This window comes from Glycine soja, chromosome 8, assembly GCF_004193775.1.
Source record: "Glycine soja cultivar W05 chromosome 8, ASM419377v2, whole genome shotgun sequence".
Classification (NCBI taxonomy): Eukaryota; Viridiplantae; Streptophyta; class Magnoliopsida; order Fabales; family Fabaceae; genus Glycine; species Glycine soja.
In genome coordinates this window covers 37858891-37880450 of record NC_041009.1, presented here as the reverse complement: position 1 = coordinate 37880450, position 21560 = coordinate 37858891, and the positions used below count along the sequence as shown (strand labels likewise).

Genomic DNA, 21560 nt, shown 5'->3' with positions numbered 1-21560 from the left:
AAGCATTTCTTTTGAGAGAGCATTTGACAATGAAGTTCTTTTGGAATCTCTCTCATTGTCTTTTGAGAGGATAAGACATTTTTGCCAAGCAAAACTCTCTTAATCTTTTGAGAGGATAAAACATTTTGATCAATCAAAACTCTTTCTTTAATTCGTGCCCAAGTCACCTATTTATAGGCCTTTGATGGTCATTCACAAATCCAATGAAAAGATGTGACTGTTGGCAGATTTTCTGAAAACTCTCCACTGGTAATCGATTACAATGTTTGTGTAATCGATTACACAGTTATAATTTGAAGGGTCATGACTTTTGAATTTGAATTTCAGAAATTTCGTTGCTAGTAATCGATTACAGACATATGGTAATCGATTACATGTTGAAAATTCAAAATCCTTTTCAACAGCTATTGCTCAACCCTGTCTTCTGGTAATCGATTACACTTCCTGGTAATCGATTACCAGAGCCTTGCATGTCTTGAAAGCACTTTGTTTTAAGGCAAGACTTGGTCTTTAGTGAATCTTGAAACAAGGCTTTGTTTGTTGAAGCAATCTTGAATTATTCTTGAAGAAAATGCTTATCATTTGAAGCAGCCTTGTTAGATTCTTCTTTTACATCATCAAAATCATGTATACATACATTCACACAGTTCTCATTGGTGATGATCCCGTCAGAGCAAAAATCAAAGACTTCATAGTTCCTTCGTCGCGGATCTCTTTTTCGACAATTGTGGCTTATCGACACTTTAAGATGAAGAGAAACTTTGATGTTGTCTCTGATAATGACTCAAGCATTTTTGACATGTACCATTTTGGTGTAGTTATCTAGAACTGTGATATTGTAGTGATTAAAAGGTGTACCGAGTTCAAACCAAAGTGGTTTGAAATGCTAGAGAACATTTACCAGAAATTGGTTATCCCCGTGGGTCAACTCATCAATAGAGAATTCGAGGGAGACGAGGATAACACCACATGGCAGTGGATGAATAATTAGTTGGACAAAAAACAATGTAGGAGTGTGGTGTACGTGTCGTTTGGAAACTAAGCAAAACCAAGTCAAGTTGAAGTGACACAAATAGCTCTAGGTTTGGAGGAATCAAATATTCATTTTTTTGTCTGCTAAGGGTTCAACGTGGGCCATGTGACCCATATATGTTACAGTTACCAAAAAGGTTCAAAGAGCAAACCAAATGGTGTGGAATAGTAAGCCCCGGTTGGGCACCATAGTTGAAGGTATTGAGCCACAAGGCAGTTGGTGGGGTTTTGACTCACTCTGGTTGGACCTCTGTGGTGGAGGTTGTTTAGAATGAAAAACCTCTAGTTTTGTTAATGTTTCTTGCAGACCACGGATTGAACTCAAGGGTGTTGGAAGTGAAGAAGATGGGGTATTCAATTCCTAAGAACGAACGAGATGGATCATTCACAAGTGATGCGGTCGCTAACTTAATAAGGTTGGTTATGGTTGAGGAAGAAGGAAGGATTTACATGGAAAAGGTTAAAAATGTGAAGGATTTATGTCTGAATACTGTTAGACAAGAAAAATATATCAACAAATTACAACACTACTAGGCATGGCAACGGGGTGAAACGGGGACGGGTAATGCATTTCCCACCTCCGCCACGCCCCCGCTAGTATTGATTAAATTTTTTTTTAAAAAAAGAAAAAATATTGTAACTTTTTGGAAAAAATGGAAAAAAAAATTGGGGCTAAAAAGCAATTACGTAGCAAAAAAACAATAACAAAGCCAAATTCAAAATATGGGATCATTATCATAATTTAAAAAATTACTTAAACAAATCAATCAATTCAATTAAAATCATAAAATTTGGGTATTGCATGAGGAATTAAGGACATGCATATTTATTTCCCCCCAAAATACAGTACCATCTAAATATATGTTGTCCCAACAAAAAGTAGCATATGATTCTGTTTAGCAAAAAAAGAGATACTAATATACTATGTTGGTTGTCCTTCAACATGTTTCATTCTGTTTAGCATATGATTCTGTTCAGCCGTGATGCCCTCTACCCCACACATATATGTACTAATAATAAAAGAAATAAGAAATCATAATTAATTTAAAGTTCTTAAAACACATTTAAATAAAATCCTTTCAAAAGGGTAAAAGGCTCACATTCATTTCATTATTACCAGATAAACTTGTCAGAAACATTTTTTTTTGCTCAAAACATCATGTAATTAAACAAAACTCATGCCCCAATGTCACATCCTATCAAAGCATTGTGTCCTGACGTTCTTCAGCACAAGGTTCCTTAAAGCAATTCACCTAGTCATCTGCTTCCACGAACACAAAGTTTGAGATCATCACAAGATCCAAACACAAACAACACACATGGAGTGAGTTATCATATTCCTAACTAATGGAGAGAAACAAGACAACATGTGGGTATAAATATCATATAAACAAAATAAAACTGACTTAAACATAGCTCATGTCATTTCACCACTTTGTTGCACAACACCACACGTCTCATCCGTTTTCACAACATTCACGTACTCAATGATCAAAACACAATATCACTAAATCAATCAATATCGATCAATACACACGCGTTATACAACATGTACACTAAGACTCAATCCTATATGCAATGTGGTACCATGTCAGTGAAAATCCTCGTTGGGCGCCTAGGAGTACATGACAAGACAAACCACACACTAGCAAGTCAGGTCACTCTCACTAGGTAAAATCATAGGGAAACCAGTTAGGGTCACGCTGTTTTGTGAAAATGCTCCAACCATATGGGATCAACATAGGCTTAAAGGAGCACTTAAACCGGGTATATTTACCCCCAAGGCCTACACTCCGAAGAGTGCGTTAGGGCCTCTCCCTCCTGATTCAGGCCCAACCTAGAAAACATTTTAGCACACAGACTTTATCTATGAACTGTATAAAACACACGACACCTCAATTATTCTCAAAAAATTTTATCTCGTCGCACTTGTGATTAAAGTCGTCGGGTCCCCACAGTGGTTCCCATCACAATACTCGTCGTGCATTAACTCATCGCCCTTAAAGGGTCTTATAGTCATGTGATTGTATAATTCATACTACATAACTCAATGCACACAACATCTCAATGCACATATATATTACAAGTCAATACATACTCAATTTATCACATACACTCGGTCTCAATCACAATGGTATGATCCCAATTTAACATGTTATCACACGTCATGAATCATTTACACTTTACCTATGAACTATGCAATACACACGACTTTTCAATTGTTTTCAAAATAATTTTATCTCATCACACTTGTGATTAAACTCGTCGGGTTCGCACAGTGGATCTCATCACAATACTCGTCACGCAAAAACTTGTCTCCCTTAAAGGGTCTTACAATTGTATGATTGGACAGTTCATAGCTCACAACTCAATACACACATCTCAATACACATGTATTTCACCATTCATCACAGGTTCATTTTATCACCTACTCACAAAGAGTATAAAAAAATGAAAACACCAAGAGTACCCTATTTTATCAACCAATTTGCATCAGGACATCAATATTGTATTTATAATCATAAAGGAAAAATTACAATTTAATAAACATCCCAAAATAAACGCAATTTAATCCTCCAAGGATCCCTACACATGTTCATTCTAACTCCAATTGCGATAAACTCATCCCTTACCTCTAAGTGGACTCACATGTGTATTGTGACAACAATAGCGGCGTCTCTAGAGGTTTCCTGAAATTCCTCAAGTTTTTCCTCTGACTGCTCTGATAGGGTTCCCAAACGTTAGAGAGATGGAGAAGGGATTGAAGCCTCCATTCCACTATCTATGTGTGATGAGTATTTCTCCCTCAACAGACCTTATTATAGAAATCTCAACAGTGAATATGCTCAGAAATGAATCACAATCCTCATATCAAAATTTCACGACAATCCAACGGTTAACGAATCCAGGATCATATTTTTACTGAGATGGTTTTGGGTTTCTATGGAAAAAGAAAAAGCTACGATGCAAAGGGTATTTCTCTCAGGTCAGACATGTTTTCATAACTCCCAATGGTGAGAATGTTCAGAAATGTGTTTCGAACCTGGTGCCCAAATTTCATGATGATCCAACGGTGAATGAGTCCGAGATTGCCCTTTTTCTGAGACAGGTTTGGCAGTATGCGGGAAAAGATAGGGTTTTTAGAGGAGGAGAAGAGAAAACAAAATTGAAAGGAAGAGGAGGCGTAGGAAGTATCGTCAAAAACTTACCTAAGATGTCTCTATTTATAGCTATGATACTCAACCTATTATTTTCTTTATTTATTTATTTTTTTTATTTTATAAAAAGAAACTCTATTTTTTTTCCTATCAAATGAATAAATAAAATACTCTTTTTATTTTCTCTCAAACCATTATTTTAATTAATAAATTTATTTCTCCTTATTTATTTAATTATAAAAAAACCTCATCATTTTCTAAACTCTATTTTTTTAACAAAAAAATTTATATATGAAAAATGGAATGTTACATCAGCAACTTAAACATGTTTCATTCTTTCAAATTACATAATAAAAAAAGAAACAACTTAAATTGTTCAGCAAATAAATGTTAATCATTCCTCCAAATTAGTGACACCAGCACCCATCATTTCACCTGCATAAAAGAAATAAAAATTAGAACAAAAGCTTATATTATATAATAACAAAAAAAATGAAATTTAGAACATTATTTACCTTCATCTGAAACCATTTCATTCATTACATTAGCACATTCAGCAACAACTTTATAGCTCATAGAACCTATAAAAATACATTACAAGTATTAGTTCTTGAATAAACACAAATATCAATTTAACAACATATACGAATAAAACTTTACTAGTATTTTCACCACTCCACAACCAACTTCTAGCGCACATTAAAGCCCCTAAAGTAGTCCATTGAAGTCAACTATGATGTGGGCTGAATATTTGACCACCAGTGCTAAATGTGGATTTTGAAGCTATGGTAGATACCGAAATAGCTAATATATCCTTAGCAATTGCTTGAACTGTTGGATACTTAACACCATTAAACTTCCACCACATCAAAATATCAAAGTCAACAGCTCTTGGTAAAACCTCTTCTTCTAAATAGTGGTCTAACTCTAATTTAACATAAGAACTTCTAGCCCTTTTTTTCCTTATAATAAATCTATCATACTTAGATAATGCATTACCAACAACTTCACTACCAGTAACATCACCAACATTACTACCAAAAGAGTCTTTGTTCATTTTCATTTGGTAATCAGAAACTAAGTCATAACACAATTGTTGAATGCACCTCACTTGAGTAAAAGAATCATGTTCATACAATTTTTCATAATAATACTCAAGCAACTCCATCATGTACCTAGGATCTAAAATAGTAGCAACTCCCATCACATTATGAATCACACCCCAATATTTATCAAATTTGATCATCATATTTTTTGCCATTTGTTGAATCATTGGGTTAGGAGAGGTAATCCATTGTTTGATTGCCAACTTAATCTCACATATATTTGGAAAATACAAATTAGCAGTTGGATGTTTAGTAGAAGAAAATAATTCAGTGATAGTATTGAACAACTTCAATCTCCCACAAACATCCTTTGCAAATTGCCACTGTAAAGTACTTGGCAAACAAGTATATTGAGACTCTCGCTACTTTAATTGAAGAAATACATCTTCATATCCTATGGCAATTTCAAGCATTTTATAAGTTGAGTTCCATCTAGTTGGATAGTCTAATGCCAAATTCTTAGTGTAAGGGATTCTCAACTGTTTAGCCGTTTCCTCAAATTTTTCCTTCCTCTTAGGTGTTGCTGTCCAATATGCCACACTATCCTGAATATTTTCTATACCTTCTTTCACCACTTCCAACCCATCTTTTACTATCAAATTAAGGATGTGAGCACAACAACGCATGTGAAGTAAAGACCCATCCCTAAGCAAACTACCTAAGTGCAATTTATCCTTAATTTTATCAATCATAGCATCATTTGTGGTACAATTATCTAGGGTGATAGTTGACAGTTTTGTGTCAATATTCCAATCCATCAAACAGTCAGTTAATGCATTGCAAAGTCTATCACTTGTATGAGGAGCATGAACATAAATGAACCTAACATAAAAATAGAGATATAATATAAAAACAACCAAAAAAAGAGATATAATATAATCATATTCAATCATTTTATAAAATAAAAGGCCTAATAATATAAAAAGTTCAAATTGTTTTATTACCTCAAAATCTGGCTTTGTAAATTCCAACAGCCATCAACGTAATGAGCTGTAATAGCCATATACCCCCTCTTCTGACTTGTTGAAGTCCACATGTCTGATGTAATGGCCACTCTTCCATCAAGACTATCCAACAACTTCAAAGTTGTAGCTCGTTCATTCTCATAGATTTTCACTATCTCCTTCTTAATTGTGTTTGTAGTAGGAACCTAAACAATATCACTATTTTATTTAATAATATACCAGCTGAAAAAGAGACACTTCATGTCTTTATCTTTATTAAAAATAGTTAAAGAAAATAGTGATAACAGTTTTCTTTCAGAAAAATGGTAGTAGTTACATATAACATATGAAAAGTTCATGAAAGAAATAAAAATAGTTATATATATTAAAGGATAATTTAAAAATAAAAAATACATTCATCAAAGGAAATAATTACATTTATTAATAGTTATAAATCAATAAATGTATCTTTAATATATTTTTTTGCGTACTTGAAAAATGGGTTTTGTTAGCGAACCTGAAACACAGGTTGGAGGGCAGCAGAGTATCTCCTAAAACCTAGGTGATCCATAATTGATAGTGGATACTCATGCATAATAATTGCTTTTTCTAGCTCTTCCCTTGCACATTTTGCATCATAAGTTCCCGTACCCAACTCTTGCTTTCCTTGCACGACCTTAAGTGTAAGAAATGTTTGGTCCTTCATCCCTCTCATAAAAATCTTGTACTGAACACAAATCTCATTATGCTGCCACAAATGCTTGGTTCCATTTTTTGATTTTCCACCAAGAAGTTTCTTACAATACTTGCATTCAGCCTTATCCAAACCATTGACTTTAATTTTTTTAAAATGCTGCCAAATCTTACTTTTCAGCCTACATATTTCTCCTTGCGCCTCCGCATTATTAACTTCATCTTCATGATGTGAAGGAGTATGATCAACATTAATAGGTGAAGGAGAAGGTGAAAGATCAACTTGAATAGGTGAAGGAGTTTGATCAATTGGTGAAGGTGAAGGTGAAGGAGGCTCATTAATTGGTGAAGGAATAGGGTAAATTCGTTCTGGTGAAAAACTAATATCTTCCATTACTTTTCTGGAAAGAAAAAAAACACTAATATCATAAAAAGTTTTTCCCAAACAAGTTGTATGATAAATGCTGAAAGTAGAATGATAAACACGTAGATTTTTTAATTATACACTAGAATTAAGCTCCATTTTTTTTTTTAAATTATAATGAAAATCAATCAATGAAAAAATCTGAATTAAGCTCCTCTGTTTGTAAAATCAACATGGCAGTAAAGTATATGCAGTAAACTAAATTAAATATCACTATATGCAGTAATATTTCTAGCTAATGTTCCAGATTACCGAATTATGGCTCTGGTATCTTGATAATGATGATTAGTTTTATCTAGGTTTATTCTAAGCAAGTATATCTTTGCTAATTTCTGAAAAATTAATCATTGTATAGACACTTTTCTTGGCTATAGTACAAATTTAACAAATAATGAAATTTATTAGTCAATACATAATTAGTTCTATTGTTTGTGACTACTTGCATAACATTTTTTATTTTTCAAACTACTTAAAAAAAGTTGTGCAAAGGCAAATATTATGAGTGAATCATTGAATGAAAGAACACCATTTTTGTACTTCCTTTTAAGCTAGCAAAATAGAAAAGAAAAAACATGCATCATAGAACATAAAATAAGAATTATTTCTTCTGAAAAGAAGTTCCATATAAGAGCCATTAACTTTCAGTGTTTTCAAGCCTACAAGGATATGGTCTAACACTAATTGCACAGGGGAGATCAATATGTCTTCCAAACATAAATATATACCAAGGTTACTTCTATTTTCTGCTTAATGTTTCTCAGTATCATTTTTAGTAAAAAAAATTAACATTGCAAAACTCAATTGCTTTACAATCACATCAAAATTTGCATTTCTGATACAAAATATGTGACACCCTCTACTCCAACATATATATAAATGAATAAAATATATAAAAATATCGGTAAACAAATTCACCTGGGTAAAAGATTCACATTCACTTCACTATTATCAATTAAAACTTATTAAAAACATATTCGACTCAAAATAAGGCAGTCAAAAATTAAAAAAATATTTTGTAAAATCAGTGAGGTAAAATAAAATAGACTAACATCATACAATTAATATAAAAACTTATGCCCCAATGTCACATCCTATCAGAGGAATGAAATGGAGCATGAACCATTAGGCTCGACTCATCACTAACAATATATGTAGATATTGGATGGAATATAGTGTACAAAGAATCTGGTGACTCCTTTATTTTTTTTTTGTTTTGTAGTGTTTTTTTTTCATTTAGATTGGTTTTATTAATAGATCATCTCATCCCTTTTAGTGAAGATATTTAACCTTTTAATGATATACATCCCTTAAACCTTGGTGAAGACTCACATCTCATGACCCTTAGTCAAGAGTCACATCTCATGGCTTTCGATGAAAAGTCACTTCTCATGTCTCTTTATGATGAGTTGCATCTATTCATACGTACACTTTATATGAATAGACACATTTTCATGAAAGGATACAACCTTTCATTAATTTTGGACATCTTTCATAGATTATACTCCCTCTATACTCATATATAAGCAAAAAAGTCCCCTTGTTTCTTGGACTCAAATTAAGAAAATCTAACAAATTTCACCCCTATTTATTGATGTCATTCCTAAAACAATCTTCATTTAATTGTAATTCAATTTTTATAGAGTCATTTTTATTCAAGGTATCAAGTTTGAATGGAGGACATTTTAAGAATAACCTTACTTTCTATTTGAGATTAGTAAAATTAAATGATTTCAACTAACTTTCTTAATCTATGGGAAGTAATTATTTTTGCTTATATATGAGACCAGAGAGAGTATTAATCTTTGACGTATATATATATATATATATATATATATATATATATATATATATATATATATATATATTCTATAATTCCTTCCAATTATGTGAATTTCAATTGGAAACTGCAAAAGTTCATGTCATGGTGTTATGTTATTTTGTGTCTACGTATTTCTAACTTAATAAATATAATATAGGTATCGATATAAGTAATTAAATTCATTAAAAAACAGTAACCTAATTTATGTATAATGTGCAACCATATATACTCATCATTCAAAAGTAAATAGCACAAAATATGAAGATCTTTTATCCCTACCAAAAGCAACAAGGAATTTTTTATGCAACTCAAAATTAATTTTCCTTCTAAATAAACTTTTACCTTAAACTGAAAAAATTAAGTACGAGAGAATGTCCATTAAAGAATCATAGGCAAAAGAATGTACTATACATATTAATCTACGAATGTTTAACACTGTAGATTTGTCAACAAAGGCGTACTTTACTAGTTAATAGACTTAATTGTACATTTGATGTCTTTACTTTATCGGTTTTCTTAGGAATGTTCATAAACTAATTTTATCAAATAACTTTATGAATAAATCAAGCAAAAAACTGAAAATCAAATAAACCAATAGTCGAACAAATTAAAATTTAATAAACCCATTTGTTTTGGATAAAATCAGATTTTGGATTTGATTTTAAAATTCAATCTAATCCAACCCAAACCAAATTTATACATAAATATATTTATCGGATTATAAATTTATATTAATACTCAAGTTTTCATTTTTTTTCCTTTTATAGAGTATTTATAAAACTATTGCATAACTTATACTTATTAGATAACAAAATTTTATAAACTTTACCTGTATAAAAAGTCATGTATGTCTAGTTTTGGATAAGGTATGACTCAAAATCCAAAGTTAATCATATAGAGAGAAATGTTCATTTTACTAAAGGATGTTCATACAAGACAAAAAACAAAAATCATTACACACTCTCGTTTTTTCATTAGTTTTCTCGGCAAATCAATGAGTTAAATTATAAGTGACCCTAACTTTTAAAGCTTATGAAACCTATTATGCAATGTTATCCCCCAAATTTCAGTAGCATCTCTACTACAATACCAGTTATGAAAACAATGCACGAATTCTAAAATGCAACACTTAGCGGAAGGGTCAATTTGTAAAGTTCATATAGCAATTCAATTCTAATCCAAATATAACGTATTTTTTATATATTCATATTCCCCAAGAGTCTACTTTTCAAATATTATTTTATTTTCATCAAACGGTATGTGAATCAAACAAAGTAAAAAACTGTGTGAAGTATGTTAAAGCTGAAATTTGTAAAACAACATGTGTGCACAAACTTTCAACACCAAATAATATAGAAATGACTCTAAGAGCCCATACTCATGGAGGATAACCTCCCAAACCAAAATTGACATTAAAGAAAATAGAAACTCTCAATACCTTGAGAGATTTGAAGTCTTCAAGATTTCAAGAAAATGCAAAACAAAATGGATTGATGAAAAACCCTTGTCTGCTAGAGCTCCCTCCTTGAATTTCAACGTTCAAAGACACTGGTAATCGATTACCAAAACATTATAATCGATTACAGCTTTTGAAATCAATTGGAACGTTGTAAATTCAGTTGAAAACTTTTTCAAAAACATTTTGCTACTGCTAATCAATTACAACAATCTGGTAATCGATTACCAGAGAGTAAAAACTCTTTGGTAAACATGTTTTGAGAAAAATCCATGTGCTGCTCAGTTTTTGAAAAAACTTGTTCATACTTATCTTGATTAAGTCTTCTCTTGATTCTTGAATCTTGATCTTGATTCTTGTAAGCTTGAACCTTGAATCTTGATTCTTGATTCTTGAAATAAAATTTCTTCTTGAACCTTGAGGTGTTCTTGATTCAATCTTGAACTCATTCTTTGATTATCATGAATTGACCTTTGAGCTTTTTGTCATCACCTTTGTTATCATCAAAACATCTTTGAATCAATCTTGATTCATCATGAAGCTTTGCTTCTACACATCGTGATTTTGCAATGAATATTACTCGGTGAAAGAGCAGTCTATGCAATGATGCTGGTGTTTCCACCTGAATTTTCTCCTTTGAAAACTATTTTATTTGGAAATCCTTCTCAAGACACCGTTGAACCACTGATGGAGGCTTTGGAGGAAGATTATAAAGATGGAAATGAAATAAATGAATCAAGGCAGTTTATTGGAGGAGATTGGATCTTGAAAAGAGAATCAATAGACTAGATACATTGACTTAGAAATTAAATATAACAAAATTTTGTCATTGTTGAACAAATTATTAGCTTATAAACCAAATCTTTACCATTTGTTAATATGTTTTACTTATTTCTGATACTAGCATAATTAAATGACATGAATGTTCAAAAAATCAAACTACAATATGATATCGTAGGATTTAGCAATATGTTTGTTTGTGTATGAAAGGTACGTATTTTTATAATATCTTTTGGCATCAACCTATGCTTCGACATGGCATGCGTGCACACATGCACGAGCAAAATTTATCTATTATGTTAGTTGAAATTGGAGGTGATGACTCCACAAAAGTTAAGGAATACCAAAGAAAATAACTAGCGATGATAGTTTCCTTATTTCTCTATGTGCATAAGGGAAGAAAGGAAAGGGCACGGTTACAAAGAATCTGGTGATTTTCTGCATTCAAGGCCCTTGGTGAAGAGTCACATTTCATGACTCTTGGTGAAGAGTCACATCTCATGTTTGTTGCACATCTATTCATACTTTCATTTCATATGAGTGGACACAAAATCTCATGAAAGGATACAATCTTTAAATAATTTTGAAAATTTCAAATAATCACCCACCATTTTCAAAATATATTTGAACCAAATAGTTTTAGATTAAACATACTCAAGTTAGTGCACAAATCACGTTCATCAATTAATCATACGACTTAATGAACAAAATATCTCTCACCTTTTTTAATAAAACAACCAAATCCCATGATTCTGAAAATCACATGGTTTTAGATAAAAGTGAGTATTGGTTAAACAATTAAAACAACAACAAACATACAAATAGAGAATCAAGAAGATGAAAGTATAAAAAAATTGTAGATAGTACAAACTAAATATCTCTCACCACAAGCAACCAATAAACAAACCAAAGATTTAGATTTAAGAATTATGTATCCTGAATTGGCTCACAAAATTCCAACTCAAGACTTAGACCACAAACCCTAAACCTTAAACCCTAAACCCTTTACCCTAAATTATAATCCCTAATCCCTAAACCCTAAACCCTAAAAACTAAACCCTCAACACTAAAACCTAAACACTAAGGGTTAGACAATAAACCCTAAATCTTAAATCATAATCCCTTAACCCTAAAATTTAAACACTACACACTAAACCCTTAACCCTACATTTTAAACCCTTAACCCTAAAATATAAAAAGTAAACCCTAAACCCTAAACCCTTAACCCTGCATTTTAAACCCTAAACCCTAAAATATAAAAACAAAGCCCTAAACCCTAAACCATTAACCTTACATTTTAAACCGTTAACCCCAAAATATAAAAACTAAACCCTGAACCCTAAACACAAAACCCTAATCCTTAACCCTAACATATAAAAACTAAACCCTAAACCCTAAACCCTAAACCCTAAACACTAAAATTTTAAACCCTAAACCCTAAACCCTTAACCCTAAATTTTAAGCCTTAAACCCTAAACCATTAACCATTAACCCTAAATTATAACCCCTAAACCATAAACCCTAAACCCTAAATTATAATCCCTAAACCCTTAACCCTTAACCCTAAATTATAATCCATAAACCCTTAACCCTTAACCCTAAATTATAATCCCTAAACCCTAAACAATATACCATCAACACTAAACCCTAAACCCTAAGGCTTAGACAATAAACCCTAAATCTTAAACCCTAATCCTTTAACCCTAAATTTTAAATCCTAAACCCTAAACACTAAAGTAGAGAAAAGAAAATAACTAACGTTTCTAACTAACGATGAAGACCAATGTCACTCAACCTGGATCGATCCACTCCATTTATTTCAACTTCTAAATGTAATTTTATTTCATTAGAAGTACACATTCAAAAATAAGTAACTGACGATTTCATTGAAGACCACAAAGTAAATACATTGAACAAAACCTAAAGCAATACAAGTCACTCATCTAACATACATAAATCAATTAAATGAATTACTCCCACGGTCAGATTACATTGGACATTGGCACCTATTGTGCCCTTCTACTCCACATCTACTACATTTTTGTTGGTGGTCAGATGGTTCGACCCCATCCATCTCATTCATTATCCTTGTTGATTTTGGCCGACCTTTCGCACAAATTGTAGTTGGGTCAGGGATTAGTGTCCATGCCTCATAAGAAGGAGGAATTGTCGCTTCATTCCCAAGAGGCCACCACTGTGCGGAGTATGCTTTTAAGATGTGCTCATTCGTGTAAACAGCATTTATATATTGGTAGTAGTTCATGCTCACGTAACCACAAGTTGCAATAATGTGTGAACATGGATAGTGAAGCGCAGAATACCTTCCGCATTGACAATAATGGCCATTCAAGTTAACTGCCCACTTTTGTCCGCCATGTTGCATTATAGGATTGAAGGTCTCCTCTACTTCAAACCTTGTCGAGTGGATATCATACACGCAAACGATGTGCGAAGAAGCTTGTTCTTGATTTTTCCTAAGTTCTTTAGCAAGCTTAGAACAATATACTTGGCCTTCGTTTAATTGTCTTTGGGCTTGGCGACCACGATCAACAAAGTACTTTCGGCACCTACTATATGTTGACTTGACCAACGCTGTTATTGGAATGTTGCGACAATCTTTCAACACCTTATTCACACATTCTGATAGGTTGGTTGTCATGTGACCATATCTTCGTCCAGATGTATCGTAAGCCATGCTCCATTTTTCCTTTGAAATGTGATCAATCCATCTTGCTATGGCTAGACTCAATTGACGAAATTTTTCTAAGTTTTGATCAAACACATGCTTGCAAGGAGTGTACGCCGCATCAAATTTGTTACCATCAAAAGTTGTAGGTAGATATGAAACTCAAATTAACTTAATGTATAAGATAAACCTTACTCAATTTTTTGAACATCTCTTTTTGTTTCACGTTGTTGAATTTGCGATTGAAATTGCTGGCTATGTGTCGGACGCAGTACACATGATAACTGTGGGGAGGTTGCCAACCAAGTGCTTCGTTAGCGACAACAAACTTTATACTCGCGTGACGATCAGATATTAGACAAATTCCATTTTTATCTGTGACGTGTTCACGCAAGTGTGCCAAAAACCATGACCCCGTTGTCAACGTCTCACCTTCAACCACCGCGAATGCTAGAGGAAGGACACCACCATTTCCATCTTGTGATGTGGCCATTAAGAGGGTCCCACGGTATTTGCCGTACAAATGTGTGCCGTCAACTTTTATGATTGGCTTACAGTACTTAAAAGCCTTTTTGCATTGACCAAATGTCCAAAATACTTTATGAAACTGACGATGATCGCGACTCACCCTATTACCAACAATAAAATCATCATGTAGTATTTGAAAGTAAGAGCCAGGAGAATGATTTTGCATGTGTTAGCCATGACGAGAGTTTCGCATACGACTCTTCCCAATCGCCATATTCAATAGCAATCGCCTTTTGTTTTGCCATCCATGTTTTTCTGTATGAAACCTTATAGGAAAATTCACTATTTATCCTTTCTTTAATCAAAGAAATTTTTATTGATGGATCTTCTCTGATCATGCCTGTAATTCAAACAATAAAATAAAATAACAAATTAAAATAATGAACAACACAAAAGTAGGATAATATGAACATAAAAAACGTACCTACTATGCAAGTCGCAATTAAATTTGAATCAAGCTTCTCATGGTCTTGTGTCATAGTCATATTTAGACATGTGTGCGGTCCACCCCATTGTGTCACTTTCCATGCATCAATTTTTTTAGATAAAATTGCCCTCATATACAAAGGGCAAGGAGACTTTGCGCTGTTGTTGGGGCAACAAACGATATATTTGTGTGATTTCGTTTCAACAACCTTAAAACTTTGATGCACCTTCATCACATATTGTTTCAGTGCATTTTTGACCGCATCTTTACTGTCAAAATCCATGCCAACATATAATTTTGTCCAACATTAAAAGCCGTTGGCATGTCCAAACCACAAATGTCCTCCTCGTCCGGATGACTCCAATTGATATTTTTATAATGCAAAGCATCATTCCAAAATGGATTTTGAATTTCTAGTACACCTAATAATTTAAAAATGAAAATCACGTCAAGAAACTACTCCTATTTAGTTACCATTAAATACAATTCTCATAAAAAGATAGATGTATTCAACTAATTTTGTATTTCACAAACATTTACCTTCGGTTGGGTGAACAATTGAAACTGGTTCAACGATGTCGGTGACTTCATTGTCTGTATCAGATATTCCATCAACACTATCATCTTCATCGAAAGACTCTTCAACGTATGAGTTAGACGCAAGATAATCATCATCATCATCATGTAAATTACTTATATTTCTTGGCAGTTCCGAGTCATGATGAGATACATTAGGTCCACATGACGTAACAGAATTTGCAGCACGAAACATAGAACCACCAACAACATCCTTTTCTACGTACAATTCTAGAACTAACATTTGTTGTTGTTGTTGAAAACTTTCGATCATAGTTTCAACATGTTCGTAATCACAAATTTGCAACGCAACATATTTTCCTGAAACTAAAAATCTACAACTTATAGTAGAAATAATTTCATTATTTTCTAACTTTACCTTATCTCCAATTTTTTTTCAAAGCATTGAAACTAATTCCGCGTTTAATCTGAATGGCCTTTTTACTGCCTTCAAATATTACACCATCATTGTCTTTGTATACTCTTTCGTTGAAATACAACACTGTAATAATTGAATTCATGATATACCTACATGATCAAAATTAAAAATAATTAATCATAACAACAGTAGTTTTAAAATAAATAAGTGTATTTGCTTGCTTCATCTACTAACTTAAACTTAAACTTAAAATTAAACATAAACTTAAACTTAAACTTAAACTTAAACTTAAACTGCATATTAAAATTTCATTCTAACTTCAAAAAACTAGAAGGGAATCAGGTAATTATTTGTAAGGCATGTCCATCCATTAGCAAAGGCTTGTAAATAAGTAAACATTATCAAAAAATAACTTCAAAGTAAAAAACCTAATTACAAAAATTAATAGGCTTAAACTTCACGTGTTAACATTTGTTTCTAAATAAAACAATTATTACTTCAATTAAATATTTTGTGAATGATAAAAATAAAAAAATTTATTTGCTTCCTCTATTAAACTTAAAGTAAACATTGATACATCATTCTAACAAAAAAATTATTACTCCAATTAAATAATTCAAAAAAAAATCCTTAACTTCAAAAACTTAAAGACTCACCTCTAAATATTTATAACCGGAAGGGTCACACATCAAATTTCTAAGCCACAAAAACCATGAACAAAGAGAATTACAAATAATTACTCATACTAATTTTAAAATAAAAATTCTATTTCAAAAAATTATTTCACTTAAACTTTACCTTCAAATTTTAGTCTAACAAAAAAATTATTACTTCAATTAAATATTTTGTCAATGATACAAATAAAAAATATTTATTTGCTTGCTCTATTAAACTTAAACTACACATCCATAATTTATTCTAAAAAAAAATTACTCTAATTAAATAATTTATGAAAAATTCCTCAACTTCAAAAAAATTTCAGACACAAAATGGAAGGGTTGTAAATGAAAGGGTTACACTTAAAAAAAATTTAGACGCAAAAACCATAAAAAAGGGCTTACAAATAATTACTGCTAATAATTTTTAAATTAAAAATCTAATTTACAAAATTAATACACTTAAATTTGACCTTCAAATTTGATTCTAACCACAAAATTTATTACTTCAAAATAAAAAATTTGTACATAATAAATAAAAAAAAGGAAAGAAGGCTTTCTTTAAATAAATACAAAATATCCTTACTATAGAATCAGCAAACTTCAAACAAAACGAAAGTCTTTCTTCCTCTCTTCACACTACTTTGTTACTCTCTTCAGTGTCAAATTTTGCAAGTGCTGAGTGTCATTGCAAGTGCTGTATTTAAAGAAAATTTACAACAAAGCTGAAGCATGCATGTGATCTGCAACGTAAATTTACACGCCATTAAAGCAAAACTGTATGCTTGTCACCTCCTGCATGCCTAGCCTGAATACCCTAACCTGTAACCTGCAATGCATGTGACTTGCTGCATGCCTCTGCCCTAACCTCCTCCAATGCAACAACAGTGCCCTAGCCTCAAGAACAGTCCCTAGCCTCCTCCAATGCAAGAACAATGCCCTAGACTAGCCTGAGTCGTGGCCACCTTGGTCTCCCAGGAGCCAATGGTGGGACTGTCCACGTTGGCATGTCCCGCCATTCGTATTGGCGGCATGGGCTTCATGGAGTGTGTATCGCAGGAGCCAATGGTGGGACTGTCCACGACTGTCCACGTTGGCACATGTCCCGCCATTGGTATTGGCGGCATTAGCTTGAATGGCTTGTATCGCTTTTGGTGCTGGCGGCACCCAGCCATGTCAGCACCTTTCTCGCCACTGTTGATGGCGGTACGCGTTTCTCGCCATTTCTTTTGGCGGCATCAATGAAAATAATAGACCCCCTTTGCAAATACTTTAAAAAGAGACCCTCTTGGGTAATTAGTTTTTAAAAGGACCCCTCTACAGTAAATTTGCCAGATGGTTTTGGGTTTCTATGGGAAAAGAAAAAGCTACGATGCAAAGGGTATTTCCTAATAAAAATATCTATTATTAAAATTAAAAAATTAATATTTATCATAATTTATGATTTAATAATAATAATAAAATATACTCCCAGTATATATACATATTATTTTCTATTATTTTTTTAATGCAAAGCTATATAAAAAGGCATAGATATTGTATTAGTTGGTACTTAGTATTTATATTGCTGTCTCACTTGACCAAATTTTATATATTGTTCACCAAACAAGTAAAGTAAATTATATCTTCCCCCGCTATTGTTGGTTTGTATTCAATGTTCTATTTGTTCCAGCATATCACAAGTAAAGTAAATTATATTGCTTAAAGGCTCTTGTGGCAAGTCACTTGCTTCTTTCCCTCGAGGTGAGCTTCTTTTTGTTCCAGCATATCACAATCCTCAGCATTTTGGCAACTATTTGTTCCTAGTGATCCCAGGTTGGATCATTTCCTCCCTCCCCTTCAAGATGATGATAATTCATAATATGAGGATTTTTACATTGGCGTTGTCTATGTTCTTCTTCTTTTTGTTCCCCATGATTGTAAGTATTCCCTCACTATTGACATTGTTATTCTGTAAATTGTACAGGATGTTTCTACTCTACAGCAGTTGGAGGATTGAGATGCTATGAGAATCCAAAGAATAAGATTACTGCAGTTCCTGCTGAGGAAGAGGACATATGGGGTGCATTCTTCAAGGTAATGAGATGACATGAGTTTAAATATAATTACCGGTCCTGCTCTCAGTTCTCTTTGCAGAATATTCTTTTCATTTGTTTAGAACAGAGAATCAGTGATCAGTCCCAACAGTAATATAAGGTTAATGTCAGTTGAGACTGCATTAGGTACAAAAGGAAAATGTGAGGTCAGAGACAATAGAATAGGAGTTCATAAAAAGCCCACACATACAGCGAAAATTTCATTAAACGGAAAGTGTAGTGTCCAAAATGAATGGTTAGACTAATTTAAACTTAAATCTTCATATCACTTTTGAAGGTAATCTTAGAGCTTAAGAAGTTAGAGTTGAACATCCATTATGTAACTAGGATTGCCAGTTACAACTAAATTTCACCGAGGTAATAACATTGTAAGTTCCTAAGAGAAAAATTATAATCTAAGCAAGTTCGGTTAGGCTCTCAAGTGGAATTATTTATTTACAAAAATTGGAAAGCTCCACTACACATAATAGTGGTATTATTTATTTCAATATTTGTTTCTGCATTCATGGTTAGTTTTCTTATTTTGATCGTGTGGCTCTCTCCATTTATGAACTTTGAGACTTATATCTTATGATATATTTTGTCTATTTGATGTGATGATCTATCAGGTGGAAGGGTCAACAATCCTTACAGGCACATAGTAAAAGATCCATTTTCAAATAAAGTATCGTGTGATGCATTAATGGAGTAATGTGTTTATGTGCTTGTGACAGTAAGGCTTGCATGCGAGGCCATGTAAATACCTTTAATGATAACTATGAGAAGAGTGCGACTGATAGTAGAGTTTATTATGGTGTTCATTAGCTAGGATTTTCTTTATTTCTCTTGTACAGTTGCACTTTCTAATGTAATAAAAGATATGCTTCTGGCTTGAGATTCTCTAATATTGATTCTATGCAAAGTGTGTCCGTATATGATTATTGGTAAGCTTCCAGCTAGTAATAATTTAAGGAAAAATAGTACTTGGACAACCATGTTATAGCAAGGCAAGGTTGCGGAGGGCAGATTGCAATGCCAAGGTGCCACCCTAGTTACCAAACAGGTCATAGCCTTTCTAGTTAGGCTCTCAAATTGGCACCCTAGAATTGTCTTCTTATTAGAGGTGTTCATGTTAAACATATTTACCTACAGTTGAATTTACCTACAGTTAGGAGATGTAAGTAGAAGTTAATGACTTTTACCTACACACTATACATAGTAGGTAAAACCTATAGTGACAGACAATTAGTCGTCATTATACGCCTCCTCAAAGTTGACGGAAGAAACATCCGTAGGATAAAGTGTATCATACATTTACCTACGGATTTTTTTTATTTATAGTGACAGTTTTTGTCCGTAGGTATAGGTCATTTTTCTTGTAGTAAGGCAAAATAACAAATAACAAATGTGAAACCAAGGCATTAATGTACCCAATGCATTAAAAATTACAATATCATGTCATATTTTCTTTTTATGTTGAACATTCATACATGTAATTTTTCTAGTATAAGAAATAAGTAAAACATATTAACAAATGCTAAAGATTTGGTTTATAAGAATAATTTGTTCAAGAGTGACCAAATTTCGCTATCTTTATAATTTCTTAGTCACTGTCTCCAGTCTATTGATTCTATATTCAAGATCCATTAACCCCTCAATAAATTTCCTTGATTCATTTTTCCCATTTCCATCTTCATAGTCTTCCTCCAAAGCCTCCATCTCTTGGGTCAATAGTGTCTTGAGAAGGATTTCCAAATTGAACAGTTTTCAAAGGAGAAAATTCAGGTGCAACATCAGCATCATTACCATTTGTATTTGCTTTTGATACATGAGGTCCATGATGACAGAGTAGCTTTAGATTGCAATTTTTTTAAGTAATTTTGGGTATGCAATAATTTTTCAATGCAATAGCTTTGGTGCCAGAGAATGCAATCACACAATCTGAAACTTCTTAATGCATTCCAAATTGCATAGCCACTCTCTATATGGTAGGTACTCTTGTATAATACATTGTTGCAAACAAGCATCGAAATACTCATGCATATAACAACCAAAACTATTTTCATTTATCCAAATTACTCTCACATGGTAACCAAGTTTCCTTTTTTGGATTAAAAGACCTAAACTTACCAACAAATTGAACATGATTAATGTGACACCTTCTACCCCTCACATATATACTAATAAGGAAAAAAATTCAAATATTAGTTAAAAGTATTTTTAAAACATTTTTTTTACAAGTCTTTCAAAGGGGAAAAAGGCTCACATTCATTTTCTTCTACATCATATTCAAACTTGTCCAATTAAATAATAAAGTATTCTCGACTCAAACAAGGTTGTCTAAGGTTTATACAATTAATATATAACCTATATCCTAATGTCACATCCTATCAGAGCATTGTATTCTCGTGTCCTCTAGCATGAGGTTCTTCATAGTCATCCATCTATTCATCTGCTCCCCCGAACACAAGTTCAAGATCATCACAGGATCCAAACACAACAACACACAGGGAGTGAGTTATCACATTCCTAGCTAATAGAGAAACAAGACAATTAAATATACATATTATATAAATGAGATACCACTTGCTTAAACATAGCTCACGTAACTTCACCACTTCGTCATTCAAAATTCACTTTTCAATCATCAATCACATTACACAAGAATTCCACACTTCGATCAAGATATAATAACACATCAATTAGCAAGCATATGCAACAGTTATGCTAAGACTCAATCCTATATGCAATGTGGTACCATGTCAGAGAAAAACCACCCTGGGGCGCTTAGGAGTACATAACAAGACACACCACACCATGG

At 32.7% G+C, this 21560-nt stretch overlaps 1 protein-coding gene across 1 annotated transcript; it reads right to left on the bottom strand.

Moving 5' to 3' along the window:
• Window positions 1-5658: 5658 nt before the first annotated feature.
• LOC114424143 (zinc finger BED domain-containing protein RICESLEEPER 2-like) lies at window positions 5659-7327 on the bottom strand. Its single transcript, XM_028391000.1, has 3 exons — window positions 6758-7327; window positions 6241-6446; window positions 5659-6118 (listed from the first exon to the last, which is right to left on the bottom strand). Exons 1-3 carry the CDS (start codon window positions 7325-7327, stop codon window positions 5659-5661), a joined length of 1236 nt encoding a protein of 411 aa, XP_028246801.1.
• Window positions 7328-21560: the final 14233 nt, after the last annotated feature.

Bases quoted from the DNA above. Each gene is read 5' to 3' on its own strand.
- LOC114424143 (XM_028391000.1), bottom strand. From the start codon at position 7,327: ATGGAAGATATTAGTTTTTCACCAGAACGAATTTACCCTATTCCTTCA. The intron at 6,447-6,757 runs GTTCGCTAACAA...GATATTGTTTAG, and splicing joins CCCTCCAACCTGTGTTTCAG to GTTCCTACTACAAACACAAT. The intron at 6,119-6,240 runs GTAATAAAACAA...TTTTTATGTTAG, and splicing joins TTACAAAGCCAGATTTTGAG to GTTCATTTATGTTCATGCTC.